Source organism: Pseudophryne corroboree, chromosome 4 (genome assembly GCF_028390025.1).
Source record: "Pseudophryne corroboree isolate aPseCor3 chromosome 4, aPseCor3.hap2, whole genome shotgun sequence".
Lineage (NCBI taxonomy): Eukaryota > Metazoa > Chordata > Amphibia > Anura > Myobatrachidae > Pseudophryne > Pseudophryne corroboree.
In genome coordinates, this window is record NC_086447.1 from 354,651,042 (window position 1) to 354,671,598 (window position 20,557).

General features: G+C 44.0%; 1 protein-coding gene and 1 long non-coding RNA gene across 2 annotated transcripts in view; one reads left to right on the plus strand and one right to left on the minus strand.

Moving 5' to 3' along the window:
• SLC51A (solute carrier family 51 member A) overlaps positions 1-18,960 on the minus strand; it is a 37,866-nt gene extending 18,906 nt beyond the window's left edge. Inside the window, exons 1-3 of the mRNA XM_063916511.1 lie at positions 18,841-18,960; positions 1,932-2,026; positions 839-993 (exon numbers count right to left, since the gene is read on the minus strand). Coding sequence (XP_063772581.1) covers positions 839-993; positions 1,932-2,026; positions 18,841-18,875 — 285 coding nt within the window. The 5' untranslated portion in view covers positions 18,876-18,960. The remainder of the gene's footprint in view (positions 1-838; positions 994-1,931; positions 2,027-18,840) is intronic.
• Positions 18,356-20,306, plus strand: LOC134909534 (uncharacterized). Its single transcript, XR_010175958.1, has 3 exons — positions 18,356-18,402; positions 18,823-19,007; positions 20,073-20,306. It is a non-coding gene; the product is annotated as an uncharacterized LOC134909534 (long non-coding RNA).
• Positions 20,307-20,557: the final 251 nt, after the last annotated feature.

Genomic DNA, 20,557 nt, shown 5'->3' on the forward strand with positions numbered 1-20,557 from the left:
AGGGCCCTAGATGTTCACTCTAAGGTTGGTCACATACACTATAGTATTGCCATTGAACTATAAGTTGACCCAATATTTGTGCAATCAAAATAAATCAGATCATTGTAAGACATAGGTATTCATAAGGGATCCGGTCTGAAGATCGACAGTGTCTAGGTCGACAATGTTTAGGTCGACCACTATAGGTCGACAGTCACTAGGTCGACATGGATGGAAGGTCGACAGGGTTTCTAGGTCGACATGTGCTAGGTCGACAGGTCTAAAGGTCGACATGAGTTTTTCAAATTTTTATTTTTTAAAAATTTTTCATACTTAACGATCCACGTGGACTACGATTGGAACGGTAAAGTGTGCCGAGCGAAACGGTAGCGGAGCGAAGGCACCATGCCCGAAGCATGGCGAGTGAAGCGGTGCACTAATTTGGGATCCCGGTCACTTTACGAAGAAAACGACACCAAAATCCCCCCCCCTCATGTCGACCTTTAGACCTGTCGACCTAGAAACCCTGTCGACCTTCCATCCATGTCGACCTAGTGACTGTCGACCTATAGTGGTCGACCTAAACATTGTCGACCTAGATACTGTCGATAAAACGAACCACACCCATTCATAAAGCCAGGAAGGCGATGCCCTATTATTTGCTTTTATGAGGCCGTCTGCCAACCACAGTGATTGGCATAGACCCTTGTCTGATTGCAGAACTATACAAAGTCAGGCCCTTCTCTATGTTCTGTAATAGAAAAAGGCTGATTCTCTGGACACTAGACATTTATAAGTTATTATGGTTCACCCTATAAAATAGACATATTCTTTTACTGCACTGTTTTGTTCTTCTCACCGTTGGAGCAGCACTTTTCCATAGAATCGTGTTCTTCTTCACTGGACATCTCACTTTCTTTATAATATAAACAGCATCTTCCAGATAGAGGATAACTGAGAGTATGGTAAGGGTGGTGAGAATCCCCATAATGCACTGCTGCACTGTGTCCAGCACTGGAAGTAGAGAGCAGCAGTTAGAATGCAGGAGGGTGGGTAATAGGTCATTGATGGTATAGAACCGTCAGGCATTTGCAGCACAGAACACTAAACTGTTTCCAGTTAAATCAAGGAGAGCAGAAATGCAGCTACATTAACAGGACTGATATATGACATTTGCAATGAAGTAACAGGCAAGCTATTAATAAGATATTCATCTTTTTTTATATATTTTTTAAACTATGGTTTAAAGTGTCTGACTGTATTATCCTGAAATGAAGTGACTGGCTCATTTGCTGTGTACATCACAGCAATATATCTCCCACCCACAATCCTAGCATTTGCTAGGGCTGAACTAATATATAGTAGTTCGCTGGAGTGTAAGAGTTAACATATATGTAAAACAGCTTTAGGGCCAGATGCTCTGATAGGCTAGTTATTAAATATTCAAGCAGAAAAATAATGAGGGAAAAACTCAGAAGAGAGATCCAAAGGGTTGGGAAGGCGACTAGGACCCAAGAGAGGAGTACTGGTGAGAGTAACAAAAAGTAGACACCTACTGTAGTTGAAGCCCAAACTTTACGAGAGAAAGGTATCGGGCCTGATTCTGAGTTTCATATAAAGCCGATATTTACCCAAATGGTTATCTGCAATCATTACAGGCTCCTAGTCCTGTTCGCAATCTTAAGTCATCTTTGGCAGAGCGGGGAAATTATGTTCTATTGGAAATTTATTATATCTGACAATATTTGTGTAGGGTAAGCAGAGGCCACATTCATTTAGAAACACAATTTGTTTTTATGAATGTATTGTAGGTTAAAAGCAATTCAATTTATATTGGAACATCTTTTCAATGTCAACTATGAAGCTATTTGCGTTGAATTTTGCACTAGATTATGAAAACATTTATTTTAGCAGTGTTAAAGTTTCTAAATGCATTTGGTTGAATGACATACTGTAAGGTAGCTGTGATGCTCTTGGTGGGATGTCAAAGCAGGACTTTGGTATGCTGTAATTGTTCATCAGGAGGTAAATAAGTTGCTTTGGAAGGCTGCAAAACAAAGAGAGGCATTGTAAAATATGTCAAGCATAACTTAGGTACAGACATAATTAAGCATTTAACTTTTGTTCAAAATATTGTTTCAAATTTTATTTTATCAACTAAATCATTAAAGTAAATGAGAACTATCCCCCCAAAAATACCCCTTAATACCAAAGACTGTAATAACACAACATGTTATAGTGGAGATTACTGTGTCAGCGGAGTGCGTGACATGTTATAGTGGGGAATACTGTGTCAGCAGTGTGCATGACATGTTATAGTGGGGAATACTGTGTCAGCAGTGTGCATGACATGTTATAGTGGGGATTACTGTGTCAGCAGCGTACATGACGTTATAGTGGGGATTACTGTGTCAGCGGCGTGCATAACATGTTATAGTGGGGATTACTGTGTCAGCAGCGTACATGACATGTTATAGTGGGGAATTCTGTATCAGCGGAGTGCGTTACATGATATAGTGGGGATTACTGTGTCAGCGGCGTGCATGGCATGTTATAGAAGGGAATACTGTGTAACCGGTGTGTATGACATGTTATAGTGGAGAATTCTGTGTCAGCAAGGTACGTAACATGTTATAGTGGAGAATTCTGTGTCAGCGGTGTGCGTGACATGTTATAGTGGGGATTACTGTGTCAGCAGCGTGCATGACATGTTATAGTGGGGATTACTGTATCAGCGGAGTACGTAACATGTTATAGTGGAGAATTCTGTGTCAGCGGCGTGCGTGACATGTTATAATGGGGATTACTGTGTCAGCAGCGTACATGACATGTTATAGTAGGGATTACTGTGTCAGCGGAGTACGTAACATGTTATAGTGGAGAATTCTGTGTCAGCGGCGTGCGTGACATGTTATAGTGGGGATTACTGTGTCAGCAGCGTACATGACATGTTATAGTGGGGAATACTGTGTCAGCAGTGTGCATGACATGTTATAGTGGAGAATTCTGTGTCAGCGGAGTGCGTAACATGTTATAGTGGGGATTACTGTGTCAGCAGCGTGCATGACATGTTATAGTGGAGAATTCTGTGTCAGCGGAGTGCGTAAAATGTTATAGTGGGGATTACTGTGTCAGCAGCGTGCATGACATGTTATAGTGGAGATTACTGTGTCAGCGGCGTGCATGACATGTTATAGTGGGGAATTCTGTATCAGCGGAGTGCGTGACATGTTATAGTGGGGATTACTGTGTCAGCGGCGTACATGACATGTTATAGTGTGGAATACTGTGTCAGAGGTGTGCGTGACATGTTATAGTGGGGAATACTGTATCAGCGGTGTGCATGACATGTTATAGTGGGGATTACTGTGTCAGCGGTGTGCATAACATGTTATAGTGGGGATTACTGTGTCATCGGAGTGCATGACATGTTATAGTGTGGAATACTGTGTCAGAGGTGTGCGTGACATGTTATAGTGGGGAATACTGTATCAGCGGTGTGCATGACATGTTATAGTGGGGATTACTGTGTCAGCGGTGTGCATAACATGTTATAGTGGGGATTACTGTGTCATCGGAGTGCATGACATGTTATAGTGGGGGATACTGTGTCAGCGGCGTGCATGACATGTTATAGTGGGGATTACTGTGTCAGCGGCGTGCATAACATGTTATAGTGGGGATTACTGTGTCAGCAGTGTGCATGATATGTTATAGTGGGGAATACTGTGTCAGCGGCATGCATGACATGTTATAGTGGGGAATACTGTGTCAGCAGTGTGCATGACATGTTATAGTGGGGAATACTGTGTCAGCAGCGTACATGACATGTTATAGTGGGGATTACTGTGTCAGCAGTGTGCATGACATGTTATAGTGGGGAATACTGTGTCAGCAGTGTGCATGACATGTTATAGTGGGGATTACTGTATAAGCGGCGTGCATATCATGTTATAGTGGGGAATACTGTGTCAGCTGCGTGCATGACGTGTTATAGTGGGGATTACTGAGTCAGCAATGTGCAAAACATGTTATAGTGGGGATTACTGTGTCAGCGGCGTGCATGACATGTTATAGTGGGGATTACTGTGTCAGCAGTGTGCATGACATGTTATAGTGGGGAATACGGTGTCAGCAGCGTACATGACATGTTATAGTGGGGATTACTGTGTCAGCAGTGTGCATGACATGTTATAGTGGGGAATACTGTGTCAGCAGTGTGCATGACATGTTATAGTGGGGAATACTGTATCAGCGGCGTGCATAACATATTATAGTGGGGATTACTGTGTCAGCGGCATGCATAACATGTTATAGTGGAGATTACTGTGTCAGCGGCGTGCATGACATGTTATAGTGGGGATTACTGTGTCAGCGGCGTGCGTGACATGTTATAGTGGGGATTACTGTGTCAGCGGCGTGCATGACATGTTATAGTGGGGAATACTGTGTTAGCGGTGTGCGTGACATGTTATAGTGGGGAATACTGTGTCAGCGGCATGCATGACATGTTATAGTGGGGATTACTGTGTCAGCGGCGTGCATGACATGTTATAGTGGGGATTACTGTGTCAGCGGCGTGCATGACATGTTATAGTGGGGATTACTGTGTCAGCGGCGTGCATGACATGTTATAGTGGGGAATACTGTGTCAGCGGAGTGCGTGACATGTTATAGTGGGGAATACTGTGTCAGCGGAGTGCGTGACAAGTTATAGTGGGGATTACTGTGTCAGCGGCGTGCATGACATGTTATAGTGGGGAATACTGTGTCAGCGGAGTGCGTGACAAGTTATAGTGGGGATTACTGTGTCAGCGGCGTGCATGACATGTTATAGTGGGGATTACTGTGTCAGCGGCGTGCATGACATGTTATAGTGGGGATTACTGTGTCAGCGGCGTGCATGACATGTTATAGTGGGGATTACTGTGTCAGCGGCATGCATGACATGTTATAGTGGGGATTACTGTGTCAGCGGCGTGCATGACATGTTATAGTGGGGAATACTGTGTCAGCGGCGTGCATGACATGTTATAGTGGGGAATACTGTGTCAGCGGAGTGCGTGACATGTTATAGTGGGGATTACTGTGTCAGCGGCGTGCATGACATGTTATAGTGGGGAATACTGTGTCAGCGGAGTGCGTGACAAGTTATAGTGGGGATTACTGTGTCAGCGGCGTGCATGACATGTTATAGTGGGGATTACTGTGTCAGCGGCGTGCATGACATGTTCATAATCAGAATCAGCTTTATTGGCCAGGTGTACTCACGTACACTAGGAATTTTTTGTGGTACAGTGCATCGCCAAGCAGCAACATGAAGGGGGAATACATAGCATAAGAAGGCGGAAAAATGTAGCATACATTACATACATTACACATTTGAGTTCATACGTTATAGTGGGAATTACTGTCAGCGGAGTGTATAACATGTTATAGTGGGGATTACTTTGTCAGCAGAGTGTGTGACATGTTATAGTGGGGATAACTTTGTCAGCAGAGTGCGTAACATGTTATAGTGGGGCTTACTGTTTCAGTGGAGTGCGTAACATCTTATAGTGGGGATTACTGTGTCAGCGAAGTGCATGACATGTTATAGTGGGGGTTACTGTGTAAGTGAAGTGCATGACATGTTATAGTGGGGGTTACTGTGTCAGCGAAGTGCATGACATGTTATAGTGGGGAATACTGTGTCAGCGGCGTGCATGACATGTTATAGTGGGGATTACTGTGTCAGCGGCGTGCATGACATGTTATAGTGGGGATTACTGTGTCAGCGGCGTGCATGACATGTTATAGTGGGGAATACTGTGTCAGCGGAGTGCGTGACATGTTATAGTGGGGAATACTGTGTCAGCGGAGTGCGTGACAAGTTATAGTGGGGATTACTGTGTCAGCGGCGTGCATGACATGTTATAGTGGGGAATACTGTGTCAGCGGAGTGCGTGACAAGTTATAGTGGGGATTACTGTGTCAGCGGCGTGCATGACATGTTATAGTGGGGATTACTGTGTCAGCGGCGTGCATGACATGTTATAGTGGGGATTACTGTGTCAGCGGCGTGCATGACATGTTATAGTGGGGATTACTGTGTCAGCGGCGTGCATGACATGTTATAGTGGGGATTACTGTGTCAGCGGCGTGCATGACATGTTATAGTGGGGAATACTGTGTCAGCGGCGTGCATGACATGTTATAGTGGGGAATACTGTGTCAGCGGAGTGCGTGACATGTTATAGTGGGGATTACTGTGTCAGCGGCGTGCATGACATGTTATAGTGGGGAATACTGTGTCAGCGGAGTGCGTGACAAGTTATAGTGGGGATTACTGTGTCAGCGGCGTGCATGACATGTTATAGTGGGGATTACTGTGTCAGCGGCGTGCATGACATGTTCATAATCAGAATCAGCTTTATTGGCCAGGTGTACTCACGTACACTAGGAATTCTTTGTGGTACAGTGCATCGCCAAGCAGCAACATGAAGGGGGAATACATAGCATAAGAAGGCGGAAAAATGTAGCATACATTACATACATTACACATTTGAGTTCATACGTTATAGTGGGAATTACTATCAGCGGAGTGTATAACATGTTATAGTGGGGATTACTTTGTCAGCAGAGTGTGTGACATGTTATAGTGGGGATAACTTTGTCAGCAGAGTGCGTAACATGTTATAGTGGGGCTTACTGTTTCAGTGGAGTGCGTAACATGTTATAGTGGGGATTACTGTGTCAGCGAAGTGCATGACATGTTATAGTGGGGGTTACTGTGTAAGTGAAGTGCATGACATGTTATAGTGGGGGTTACTGTGTCAGCGAAGTGCATGACATGTTATAGTGGGGAATACTGTGTCAGCGGCGTGCATGACATGTTATAGTGGGGATTACTGTGTCAGCGGCGTGCATGACATGTTATAGTGGGGATTACTGTGTCAGCGGCGTGCATGACATGTTATAGTGGGGAATACTGTGTCAGCGGAGTGCGTGACATGTTATAGTGGGGAATACTGTGTCAGCGGAGTGCGTGACAAGTTATAGTGGGGATTACTGTGTCAGCGGCGTGCATGACATGTTATAGTGGGGAATACTGTGTCAGCGGAGTGCGTGACAAGTTATAGTGGGGATTACTGTGTCAGCGGCGTGCATGACATGTTATAGTGGGGATTACTGTGTCAGCGGCGTGCATGACATGTTATAGTGGGGATTACTGTGTCAGCGGCGTGCATGACATGTTATAGTGGGGATAACTGTGTCAGCGGCGTGCATGACATGTTATAGTGGGGATTACTGTGTCAGCGGCGTGCATGACATGTTATAGTGGGGAATACTGTGTCAGCGGCATGCATGACATGTTATAGTGGGGAATACTGTGTCAGCGGAGTGCGTGACATGTTATAGTGGGGATTACTGTGTCAGCGGCGTGCATGACATGTTATAGTGGGGAATACTGTGTCAGCGGAGTGCGTGACATGTTATAGTGGGGATTACTGTGTCAGCGGCGTGCATGACATGTTATAGTGGGGATTACTGTGTCAGCGGCGTGCATGACATGTTCATAATCAGAATCAGCTTTATTGGCCAGGTGTACTCACGTACACTAGGAATTCTTTGTGGTACAGTGCATCGCCAAGCAGCAACATGAAGGGGGAATACATAGCATAAGAAGGCGGAAAAATGTAGCATACATTACATACATTACACATTTGAGTTCATACGTTATAGTGGGAATTACTATCAGCGGAGTGTATAACATGTTATAGTGGGGATTACTTTGTCAGCAGAGTGTGTGACATGTTATAGTGGGGATAACTTTGTCAGCAGAGTGCGTAACATGTTATAGTGGGGCTTATTGTTTCAGTGGAGTGCGTAACATGTTATAGTGGGGGTTACTGTGTAAGTGAAGTGCATGACATGTTATAGTGGGGGTTACTGTGTCAGCGAAGTGCATGACATGTTATAGTGGGGAATACTGTGTCAGCGGCGTGCATGACATGTTATTGTGGGGAATACTGTGTCAGTGGCGTGCATGACATGTTATAGTGGGGATTACTGTGTCAGCGGCGTGCATGACATGTTATAGTGGGGATTACTGTGTCAGCGGCGTGCATGACATGTTATAGTGCGGAATACTATGTCAGCGGCGTGCATGACATGTTATAGTGGGGAATACGGTGTCAGCGGAGTGCGTGACATGTTATAGTGGGGATTACTGTGTCAGCGGCGTGCATGACATGTTATAGTGGGGAATACTGTGTCAGCGGAGTGCGTGACATGTTATAGTGGGGATTACTGTGTCAGCGGCGTGCATGACATGTTATAGTGGGGAATACTGTGTCAGCGGAGTGCGTGACATGTTATAGTGGGGAATACTGTGTCAGCGGCGTGCATGACATGTTATAGTGGGGAATACTGTGTCAGCTGCGTGCATGACATATTATAGTGGGGATTACTGTGTCAGCGGTGTGCGTGACATGTTATAGTGGGGATTACTGTGTCAGCGGCGTGCATGACATGTTATAGTGGGGATTACTGTGTCAGCGGTGTGCATGACATGTTATAGTGGGGAATACTGTGTCAGCGGTGTGCGTGACATGTTATAGTGAGGTTTACTGTGTCAGCGGCGTGCATGACATGTTATAGTGGGGAATACTGTGTCAGCAGAGTGCGTGACATGTTATAGTGGGGATTACTGTGTCAGCGGCGTGCATGACATGTTATAGTGGGGATTACTGTGTCAGCGGCGTGCATGACATGTTATTGTGGGGAATACTGTATCAGCAGAGTGCGTGACATGTTCAGAATCAGAATCAGCTTTATTGGCCAGGTGTACTCGCGTACACTAGGAATTCTTTGTGGTACAATGCATCGCCAAGCAGCAACACGAAGGGGGAATACATAGCATAAGAAGGTGGAAAAATGTAGCATACATTACATACATTACACGTTTGAGTTCATACGTTATAGTGGGAATTACTGTCAGTGGAGTGCATAACATGTTATAGTGGGGATTACTTTGTCAGCAGAGTGTGTGACATGTTATAGTGGGGATTACTTTGTCAGCAGAGTGCGTAACATGTTATAGTGGGGCTTACTGTTTCATTGGAGTGCGTAACATGTTACAGTGGGGCTTACTGTTTCATTGGAGTGCGTAACATGTTATAGTGGGGATTACTGTGTCAGCGAAGTGCATGACATGTTATAGTGGGGGTTACTGTGTCAGCGAAGTGCGTGACATGTTATAGTGGGGAATACTGTGTCAGCGGTGTGCGTGACATGTTATAGTGAAGTTTACTGTGTCAGCGGCGTGCATGACATGTTATAGTGGGGAATACTGTGTCAGCAGAGTGCGTGACATGTTATAGTGGGGATTACTGTGTCAGCGGCGTGCATGACATGTTATAGTGGGGATTACTGTGTCAGCGGCGTGCATGACATGTTATTGTGGGGAATACTGTATCAGCAGAGTGCGTGACATGTTCAGAATCAGAATCAGCTTTATTGGCCTGGTGTACTCGCGTACACTAGGAATTCTTTGTGGTACAATGCATCGCCAAGCAGCAACATGAAGGGGGAATACATAGCATAAGAAGGCGGAAAAATGTAGCATACATTACATACATTACACGTTTGAGTTCATACGTTATAGTGGGAATTACTGTCAGTGGAGTGCATAACATGTTATAGTGGGGATTACTTTGTCAGCAGAGTGTGTGACATGTTATAGTGGGGATTACTTTGTTAGCAGAGTGCGTAACATGTTATAGTGGGGCTTACTGTTTCATTGGAGTGCGTAACATGTTACAGTGGGGCTTACTGTTTCATTGGAGTGCGTAACATGTTATAGTGGGGATTACTGTGTCAGCGAAGTGCATGACATGTTATAGTGGGGGTTACTGTGTCAGCGAAGTGCGTGACATGTTATAGTGGGGAATACTGTGTCAGCGGAGTGCGTGACATATTATAGTGGAGATTACTGTGTCAGCAAAGTTTGTAACATGTTATAGTGGGGATTGCTGTGCTAGCGGAGTGCATAACATGTCATAGTGGGGGTTACTATGTCAGCGGAGTGCGTGACATATTATAGTGGGGATTACTGTGCCAGCAGAGTGTGTAACCTGTTACAGTGGGGGTTACTGTGTCAGCGGAGTGTGTAACATGTTATAGTGCGAGTTACTGTGTCAGAGGAGTGTGTAACATGTTATAGTGAGGGTTACTGTGTCAGCGGAGTGTGTGACATGTTATAGTGGGGGTTACTGTGTCAGCGGAGTGTGTGACATGTTATAGTTGGGGTTACTGTGTCGGTGGAGTGTGTAACATGTTACAGTGCGAGTTACTGTGTCAGAGGAGTGTGTAACATGTTATAGTGCTAGTTACTGTGTCAGCGGAGTGTGTAACATGTTATAGTGGAGGTTACTGTGTCAGTGGAGTGTGTAACATGTTATAGTGGGGGTTACTGTGTCATCAGAGTGTGTGACATGTTGTAGTGGGGGTTACTGTGTCAGCGGAGTGTGTAACATGTTACAGTGGGGGTTACTGTGTCAGCGGAGTGTGTAATATGTTATAGTGGGGATTACTGTGTCAGCGGAGTGTGTAACATGTTATAGTGGGGATTACTGTGTCAGCAGAGTGTGTGACATGTTGTAGTGGGGGTTACTGTGTCAGCGGAGTGTGTGACTTGTTATAATGGGGTTTACTGTGTCAGTGGAGTGTGTAACATGTTATAGTGGGGGTTACTGTGTCTGCAGAGTGTGTAACATGTTATAATGGGGGTTACTGTGTCAGCGAAGTGTGTAACATGTTATAGTGGGGATTACTGTGTCAGCAGAGTGTGTGACATGTTGTAGTGGGGGTTACTGTGTCAGTGGAGTGTGTAACATGTTATAGTGGGTGTTACTGTGTCAGCGGAGTGTGTAACATGTTACAGTGGGGGTTACTGTGTCAGCGGAGTGTGTAACATGTTATAGTCGGGGTTACTGTGTCAGCGGAGTGTGTAACATATTATAGTCGGGGTTACTGTGTCAGCTGAGTGTGTAACATGTTATAGTGGGGGTTACTGTGTCAGCAGAGTGTGTAACATGTTATAGTGGGGGTTACTGTGTCAGCGAAGTGTGTAACATATTATAGTCGGGGTTACTGTGTCAGCGGAGTGTGTAACATGTTATAGTGGGGGTTACTGTGTCAGCAGAGTGTGTAACATGTTATAGTGGGGGATACGGTGTCAGCGGAGTGCGTGACATGTTATAGTGGGGATTACTGTGTCAGCGGCATGCGTGACATGTTATAGTGGGGATTACTGTGTCAGCGGAGTGCGTGACATGTTATAGTGGGGATTACTGTGTCAGCGGTGTGCGTGACATGTTATAGTGGGGATTACTGTGTCAGCGGCGTGCATGACATGTTATAGTGGGGATTACTGTGTCACGGTGTGCATGACATGTTATAGTGGGGAATACTGTGTCAGCGGTGTGCGTGACATGTTATAGTGAGGTTTACTGTGTCAGCGGCGTGCATGACATGTTATAGTGGGGAATACTGTGTCAGCAGAGTGCGTGACATGTTATAGTGGGGATTACTGTGTCAGCGGCGTGCATGACATGTTATAGTGGGGATTACTGTGTCAGCGGCGTGCATGACATGTTATTGTAGGGAATACTGTATCAGCAGAGTGCGTGACATGTTCAGAATCAGAATCAGCTTTATTGGCCAGGTGTACTCGCGTACACTAGGAATTCTTTGTGGTACAATGCATCGCCAAGCAGCAACATGAAGGGGGAATACATAGCATAAGAAGGCGGAAAAATGTAGCATACATTACATACATTACACGTTTGAGTTCATACGTTATAGTGGGAATTACTGTCAGTGGAGTGCATAACATGTTATAGTGGGGATTACTTTGTCAGCAGAGTGTGTGACATGTTATAGTGGGGATTACTTTGTCAGCAGAGTGCGTAACATGTTATAGTGGGGCTTACTGTTTCATTGGAGTGCGTAACATGTTACAGTGGGGCTTACTGTTTCATTGGAGTGCGTAACATGTTATAGTGGGGATTACTGTGTCAGCGAAGTGCATGACATGTTATAGTGGGGGTTACTGTGTCAGCGAAGTGCGTGACATGTTATAGTGGGGAATACTGTGTCAGCGGTGTGCGTGACATGTTATAGTGAGGTTTACTGTGTCAGCGGCGTGCATGACATGTTATAGTGGGGAATACTGTGTCAGCAGAGTGCGTGACATGTTATAGTGGGGATTACTGTGTCAGCGGCGTGCATGACATGTTATAGTGGGGATTACTGTGTCAGCGGCGTGCATGACATGTTATTGTGGGGAATACTGTATCAGCAGAGTGCGTGACATGTTCAGAATCAGAATCAGCTTTATTGGCCAGGTGTACTCGCGTACACTAGGAATTCTTTGTGGTACAATGCATCGCCAAGCAGCAACATGAAGGGGGAATACATAGCATAAGAAGGCGGAAAAATGTAGCATACATTACATACATTACACGTTTGAGTTCATACGTTATAGTGGGAATTACTGTCAGAGGAGTGCATAACATGTTATAGTGGGGATTACTTTGTCAGCAGAGTGTGTGACATGTTATAGTGGGGATTACTTTGTCAGCAGAGTGCGTAACATGTTATAGTGGGGCTTACTGTTTCATTGGAGTGCGTAACATGTTACAGTGGGGCTTACTGTTTCATTGGAGTGCGTAACATGTTATAGTGGGGATTACTGTGTCAGCGAAGTGCATGACATGTTATAGTGGGGGTTACTGTGTCAGCGAAGTGCGTGACATGTTATAGTGGGGAATACTGTGTCAGCGGAGTGCGTGACATATTATAGTGGAGATTACTGTGTCAGCAAAGTTTGTAACATGTTATAGTGGGGATTGCTGTGCTAGCGGAGTGCATAACATGTTATAGTGGGGGTTACTATGTCAGCGGAGTGCGTGACATATTATAGTGGGGATTACTGTGCCAGCAGAGTGTGTAACCTGTTACAGTGGGGGTTACTGTGTCAGCGGAGTGTGTAACATGTTATAGTGCGAGTTACTGTGTCAGAGGAGTGTGTAACATGTTATAGTAAGGGTTACTGTGTCAGCGGAGTGTGTGACATGTTATAGTGGGGGTTACTGTGTCAGCGGAGTGTGTGACATGTTATAGTTGGGATTACTGTGTCAGCGGAGTGTGTAACATGTTACAGTGCGAGTTACTGTGTCAGAGGAGTGTGTAACATGTTATAGTGCTAGTTACTGTGTCAGCGGAGTGTGTAACATGTTATAGTGGAGGTTACTGTGTCAGTGGAGTGTGTAACATGTTATAGTGGGGGTTACTGTGTCATCAGAGTGTGTGACATGTTACAGTGGGGGTTACTGTGTCAGCGGAGTGTGTAACATGTTATAGTGGGGATTACTGTGTCAGCGGAGTGTGTAACATGTTATAGTGGGGATTACTGTGTCAGCAGAGTGTGTGACATGTTGTAGTGGGGGTTACTGTGTCAGCGGAGTGTGTGACTTGTTATAATGGGGTTTACTGTGTCAGTGGAGTGTGTAACATGTTATAGTGGGGGTTACTGTGTCTGCAGAGTGTGTAACATGTTATAATGGGGGTTACTGTGTCAGCGAAGTGTGTAACATGTTATAGTGGGGATTACTGTGTCAGCAGAGTGTGTGACATGTTGTAGTGGGGGTTACTGTGTCAGCGGAGTGTGTGACATGTTATAGTGGGGTTTACTGTGTCAGTGGAGTGTGTAACATGTTATAGTGGGTGTTACTGTGTCAGCGGAGTGTGTAACATGTTACAGTGGGGGTTACTGTGTCAGCGGAGTGTGTAACATGTTATAGTCGGGGTTACTGTGTCAGCGGAGTGTGTAACATATTATAGTCAGGGTTACTGTGTCAGCGGAGTGTGTAACATGTTATAGTGGGGGTTACTGTGTCAGCAGAGTGTGTAACATGTTATAGTGGGGGTTACTGTGTCAACGAAGTGTGTAACATGTTATAGTGGTGATTACTGTGTTAGCAGAGTGTGTGACATGTTATAGTCGGGGTTACTGTGTCAGCGGAGTGTGTAACATGTTACAGTCAGGGTTACTGTATCAGCGGAGTGTGTAACATATTATAGTCGGGGTTACTGTGTCAGCGGAGTGTGTGACATGTTATAGTGGGGGTTACTGTGTCAGCGGAGTGTGTAACATGTTATAGTCAGGGTTACTGTGTCAGCGGAGTGTGTTACATGTTACAGTGGGGGTTACTGTGTCAGCGGAGTGTGTAATACGTTATAGTGGGGGTTACTGTGTCAGCGGAAAGTGTAACACGTTATAGTGGAGGTTACTGTGTCAGCGGAGTGTGTGACATGTTATAGTGGGGGTTACTGTGTCAGTAGAAGTGCATAAAAATTGCTCTACAGTGTCCTTGAAAAAGATTTTAAAATATTAGGAAGTTTTTGTCACCATTTCATTGTCACGATCCGGGTTACTGGACATCATTTTTTAACTTTCAGGTGTCTCCTGAGGCTGGCTCAGCTTTCTAGGGCCGGGTCTCAATCATGTTGCTAAACATCCTTACTTCATATCTCCTCTCTGAAAGTCTGCAGGTGCTGCCACAAGGAACTCTTAAGTGGAATGGCGTTTCTAGCTCATCGCGGCCTCCGCCGCCATTACTGCACTCTCAGCACTTGGATGGCTCTGCATAGCGTCTCCTGTCAGTTGCGGCCTCCACCGCCAATGCTGCGCTCTCAGCGTGTGGACGGATCTGTGTGGTGTCTCCTGTCAGCTGCGGCCTTTGCTGCTATAATTACAGTTCAAAGCACTAACAGGTCTGTGCGGCGCTTCCCGCCAGCTGTGGCCTCTGCCGCCGACTCTGTGAAGTTTGCTATGCAGATTGGGTTCACTGTTTCCCTCCAAAGACTAGTATGGGCGCAGCCATGTTGATTCTGATCACATGATACTACTTCCACCACTCTACAGCATCGCTGAATATCTGCCTGATTGCTGATCCAATCCCTGCACTGCTGAGGGTATAAAAGGACTGATCCTAAACCAGGAAGCTGTCAGTGCTTTGGTTGTCATTACCAGTGTATCCTGTCTCTGCTCTCTGTGATTATTAACGGTGTTCCAGGTATTCCAGCTCCTGAGTCTCCAGTTCTTCAGAGACCTGCACCAATCACCACCCTGCGGTGCCTGCCTGACTCCATAGTATCCTCATTGCCTTCTGCTATTGGCAGTGCTCCAAAACACCAGCTTCCAGCATTGGTCTTCCAGCGGTGTTCAGCTTGCTGTTGTCATCGGTGCTCCGCCATCGGTGTTCCTGATATCTTCAATATTCAAGTCATCTGTTTTCCAGATTCATCGAACTCTAGCATCACCAGTGTCATTCAACTCCTCTGCTAACACTGGTCCATCCGCACTTCATTCACAGTTCTTTGTTACTGATTCCATCTGGCAAAACCGGCAGTCTGCGAGTGTCACTCATTCTGCAGTACGTTCAGCCTCTGTACTACATCTGCTGACCAGTTCCAGCTTTTATCTACTGTACAGCACCTAGGTGTTGGTAAAAGGACTTTCCATCTCCTAATCTCCCAAGCTAGCCTTGTGCGGACACCACACCTAAGGAAATACTAACAACTGCTATTTCTTGTGGAACTATGTACTGCGTTTAATCATTTCTAATAGCATATCTTTGCAACTGCCGGTGTACCACCAGAACTGTGTTCAATAAACAAACATTAATTTTATCTTTGTTGTCGTGGTCACATTTTCGGGCATTGGTGGTAGAAGTTATCTGTATGTCTAGGAGTCCTATTCTGCCACCCAGATTTACCTTTACACCAGCCCTTACAACTGAGGCTGTTTCAGATCAACACCAGCCCTCAGTTGTGACATTCATCAATTAATGGTCACTGGCGGAGTCTGATAGTCATGTAAGGGCAGGATTTTATTTTATGGCAAACAGCAGATATTTATATATGAGGCAGTATTATAAAATTACATGTACAATAATGACATAGATAACCAGTGTGCCAAGTCACATCAAACACTGGGACGTGGCACTATCTCTGCACAGTGCATTATGTTAATCTGTTGTTTTTAATCAGATAATTAAAGCAAGGGGAGCAGATAAAACATATTGTGTAGAATTTTTAAATTTCTTTCAAGCAAGAGCACTAAGTGGGTCAATCCGAGTTGATCGTAGCATGTCAGTGCCGTCCCCCCCCCCCCCCCGCAGAAGTGCAAAGGCATTGCACAGCGAGGATGCCTTTGCACTTCAAGAGTAGCTCCCGACCAGCGCAGCTTTAGCGTGCTGGCTGTGAGATACTCATCGCTCCCCGGCCAGCAGCGGCTGCGTGTGATGTCACGCAGCAGCTGCGGCCTGCCCCCTGTTTGGCCCGGCCACGCCTGCGTTGGCTGGACTGCGCCCATGAAATGGCGGCCAAACACCGCTGTTCCACCCCCTCCCGCCCAGCGTCCGCCTTTGCCTGTCAATCAGCCGGCCGGCTGGCATGCGCTGGTGCGCTACGGCGCTGGCGCATACGCAGTAGGGACCCGTTCGCTCGGCTGCATTAAAATGCAGCGATTGAACGGGTCAGAATGACCCCCTAAATCTGCTTTGTGAAAGGATGCTTCAGAATTTTCTATTACACTAGAGATTATGTGCCTAATGGTTTCAATAATGAAGGCACATGCCACTTGTTGGGGCGGCACTTGGATTATTGTTTTAGTACTTTCAGTCCAAAATTTACCAGTAACTACAAAATATTTCCACAGTACCTTACTGTATGCTATCTTGAGTGTTGTATAAACTGGTAGGACATGAGCAGACTGTCTTTGTAAGCTGTTCTACTTAGTAAATATGAATACATAATTAAAAATAAAAATTGTCATAGTTCATTTATTATTATATTAAACTCATAATTATCAAATGAGAGCTTGTAACCAAACAATGAAAAATGGCATAGGGGGGCAGCCGTTACTGTTGTGCCTAGGGGCACCCTGACCCCTAAATCCGACCCCTGCTAATTGTGTTGCAGCTACCACCAACTATGTCTAAATATGATATATGCCAGTCATAATAAAGTTACATTTATTTTATTATCTTGCAATATATTATCTAATATCTGATGCTCATCAATGTGTTATGTTCGTTCCTCTTTAATACATTCATATGCTTGACCATTGGAATCAATAAATCATCTTTTTCTAATGCACATTAAATTACTGTAGAATTTACAAGATGACTTTATTATGCATAGTATACAAAATGCAAGTTATCTTCTCTACTACACAATATAATGTACAGGTTTTTCTGTTAATAGCAACACAAAGATGATGCTAAACAGTATTATCAGTGGCTCCTGATAGTGCAGCAGACTGGTAAGTACGTCCATATTCCAGTCTTAGAAGAGGCGATTCGCTGCAGTTTCAGCAAATACAGCAATGTCTTTCGTTTTACAAAAAGCACCATATGACAATTGAAATATAAGCTGCCAGGATGGGACTTCCCTTTGATAGTTAATTTATAACTTTATGAGGGACACATGAAGAGCTCTTGGACAGAAACCAGTTGAGGTTAAACCAGGTGAGGTTAAACCAGGTGAGGTTAAATTTAATGAGGTCTAAATGGAAGAATAGGCTGAGCTGTTAGATCACAAGGAGTGCACACAGCCATCTGGATGAGCATTCATTTTATGCACATGAGTAGGAGAAGCTGAGGGCGAGCAGTGACACAAAATGAAGCCTTCAAATGTGCGCTGCCCTACTGTATCCTAATAGAATCTCAGAATGGCAACTTGTTCCACACTACAATGCCCCCTGATCCTATATTGTACAGGTCCATTAAGTTTAAACGTGTATGTATGTGTATATATATATATATATATATATATATATATATATATCATACTTGCCTACTTTTGAACAAGCATTTCAGGGAGATTATGAAAGTAACACCTATCAGCGCAGGCATGTACCGCTACATCTGAGAGGCGTGTCATAAAAATGACTTACATCCAAATGTAAATGAGCCCCAAAGTTAGTAATATTTACTAGTTGAAGAAAAGACTCTTATATTTTGCAGAATTTGTTTGTGTATTGTGCTTTACAAGAAGTTCCATATACTGTAAGTGGCCACGAGAAACTTTATTTAAAATGCATGTAGCCATAGGGATCATTGTGCCATATAACCAATGCAGGGAAATGGCACTTATTTTTTTTTTTTTTTGTGTGTGTGTGTGTCATACTTGCCTACCTGACCCACTCCATGAGGGAGAAAATGCTCTGTTCCTGGTAATGTATGATTGCCATCACCTGTGGTGAAACACCTTTCTTAACAATTACCTAGCTCACCACAGGTGATGGCAATCATACATTACCAGGAAAGTCCAGGAACAGAGCATTTTCACCATCATGGAGAGGGTCAGGTAGGCAAGTATGATACACACACACACACACACACACACACACACACACACACACACTGTGTTAACATTGTATATACTACAGTCAAATTCTAAATTTCCTCCATGTGTATGTCATGATTAAGGATTTACAAACACACATCAACATTTCTCTGGTGATTCATTGGTGTAATGTGCAGATGGCACAAAAGTAGGTTTACCATACTATCCCTTTAAACTAGGATGCTCATGGATTACACAGATTCTGTTGCTAATTAAAACCAAGTGGAAGGCAGGCTTGAAGTCAGCCAGCCCAGAACCTGTGTAGTTCATTAGTGTCCCGGTTTAAAGGGATAGTATGGTAAGCCTACACAAAAGAAACTGATAATAACAAACGCTATTTTGGCTATTGATTGTAGGAGTGTGTCTCCCTATACTAAACAGGTACAGAGGTAACTCTACCTGGGGTCTGGATTAAATTCTTCAGTGGACGCCATGATGCAGATGCTGTATTCGGCCTTCTCTCTGCTGCCTGCAATGTGACAAGCTCTTCTCTGCACAACGAAAGATGGACTTTGCCAAGCTCAAATGTCTGCAAAACCTCAGTGTGATTGGTGAACCCTTAGCTGGTAGGTCATTGATCCTCACATTCAAACATATTTTAAATGTTTGGGGGTTTCTGCTTTGAAGATTTTACAGTAAAATAGTGGTTGATTTAAGCTGCTCACTGTAAGTTTATGCAAGCTTAGAATCATTCATCTTATTCATTAGGCTAGTTCTTGCTGTTGTCAATGGGATTTTAGTTTGAAAAGACTATGTCACTGGGCGATTGGGATATAATGGTGTAATCCACTCTTTTGTATCGTTCGCGTCCCTTAGATGATAAAGTTGATACAGTACATGTTAGGGAACGCACAGCCACTTCCAGACTACATGGATTTTCCTCTCTTCATTACCAGGCTCAAAATCAAGTTTTGCATTTTAAAATGTGATTATTAAATGGGCATAACTCAATGTTTCTTATTCTACCCAGTCCTTTTTATTGGCTATAGTTCAGAACATGGTGTACACTAACGGTTACCATCGATTTAGTTGTTCATATACATACATGTATTTGGTAAAAGTATACATAGGTTAGGTAGGCTTACCATACTATCCCTTTAAACTGAGACACTCTTAAATTACACAGGTTCTGTGAAGCCTGCATTTACTTGGTTTTAGCCTAATGTTAGGTTATAAGCCTAATGTTAGGTTATATTATTAGGTTATGTATGTTTGGTTAGTGTACCCCATGTTCTGAACTTTTACCCATTTTATATTTTATGACTCTTAATTATTAAAATCAAAGAGGGATTTGTGAACATATTAGCATAAATATTTTTCTATGTTATGGACATTATACCGGGTGATTCAAAAGTTGCAGTTCACCCTTTTGTTTAAAAAAAATGTGCAGGAAATGGGAAAACTGAATACTCCAGTAAGGTATGGGTATCTTTTAGTGTATGTACCGAACATGGGCACCATCTTGAAATTGGCCATCTTGAATCGAAGTTTTTTTTCAAATGGAAAAGGGGTTGTGTAACATGTCAAACAGCGTCAGAATTTGCTGGAAAGTTTTAATGCTGCAAACAGATTTGAAATAGCAAATCTGTTTCAAAAGTTACTACACTTGTTTTTTTTTGTTGTTGTTGCAGGTATCTGAAGATGTCTTTAACAAAGAGAGAACTAAGGTCATTTTGATCTCTGGAGAACAAAGTTTCCGTGTCATAGCTGCAGATTTTAACAACCGGCACCCAGAAAAACCTCCAATTTCATATAACACTGTCCGGTTCCTAATTCCCAAATTGTGAGAAACTGAGACACTGGCTGACAAGTCACGGAGTGGTCATCTAAAAAGTGCTACTGACGAGACAACCTCAACAATGGTTTTGGCATCCTTCGTAAGGAGCCAAAACCATTGCTGAGGTTGTCTCGTCAGTAGCACTTTTTGTAACTTTTGAACCATAACTACTATTTCAAATCTGTTTGCAGCTAATTCTGATGTTAGACATGTTACACAACCCCCTTACCATTTGAAAAAACGGACTTAGATTCAAGATGGCCAATTTCAAGATGGCGCCCATGTTCGGTACATACACTAAAAGATAGCCCACCTCATCCATACCTTACTAGAGTATTC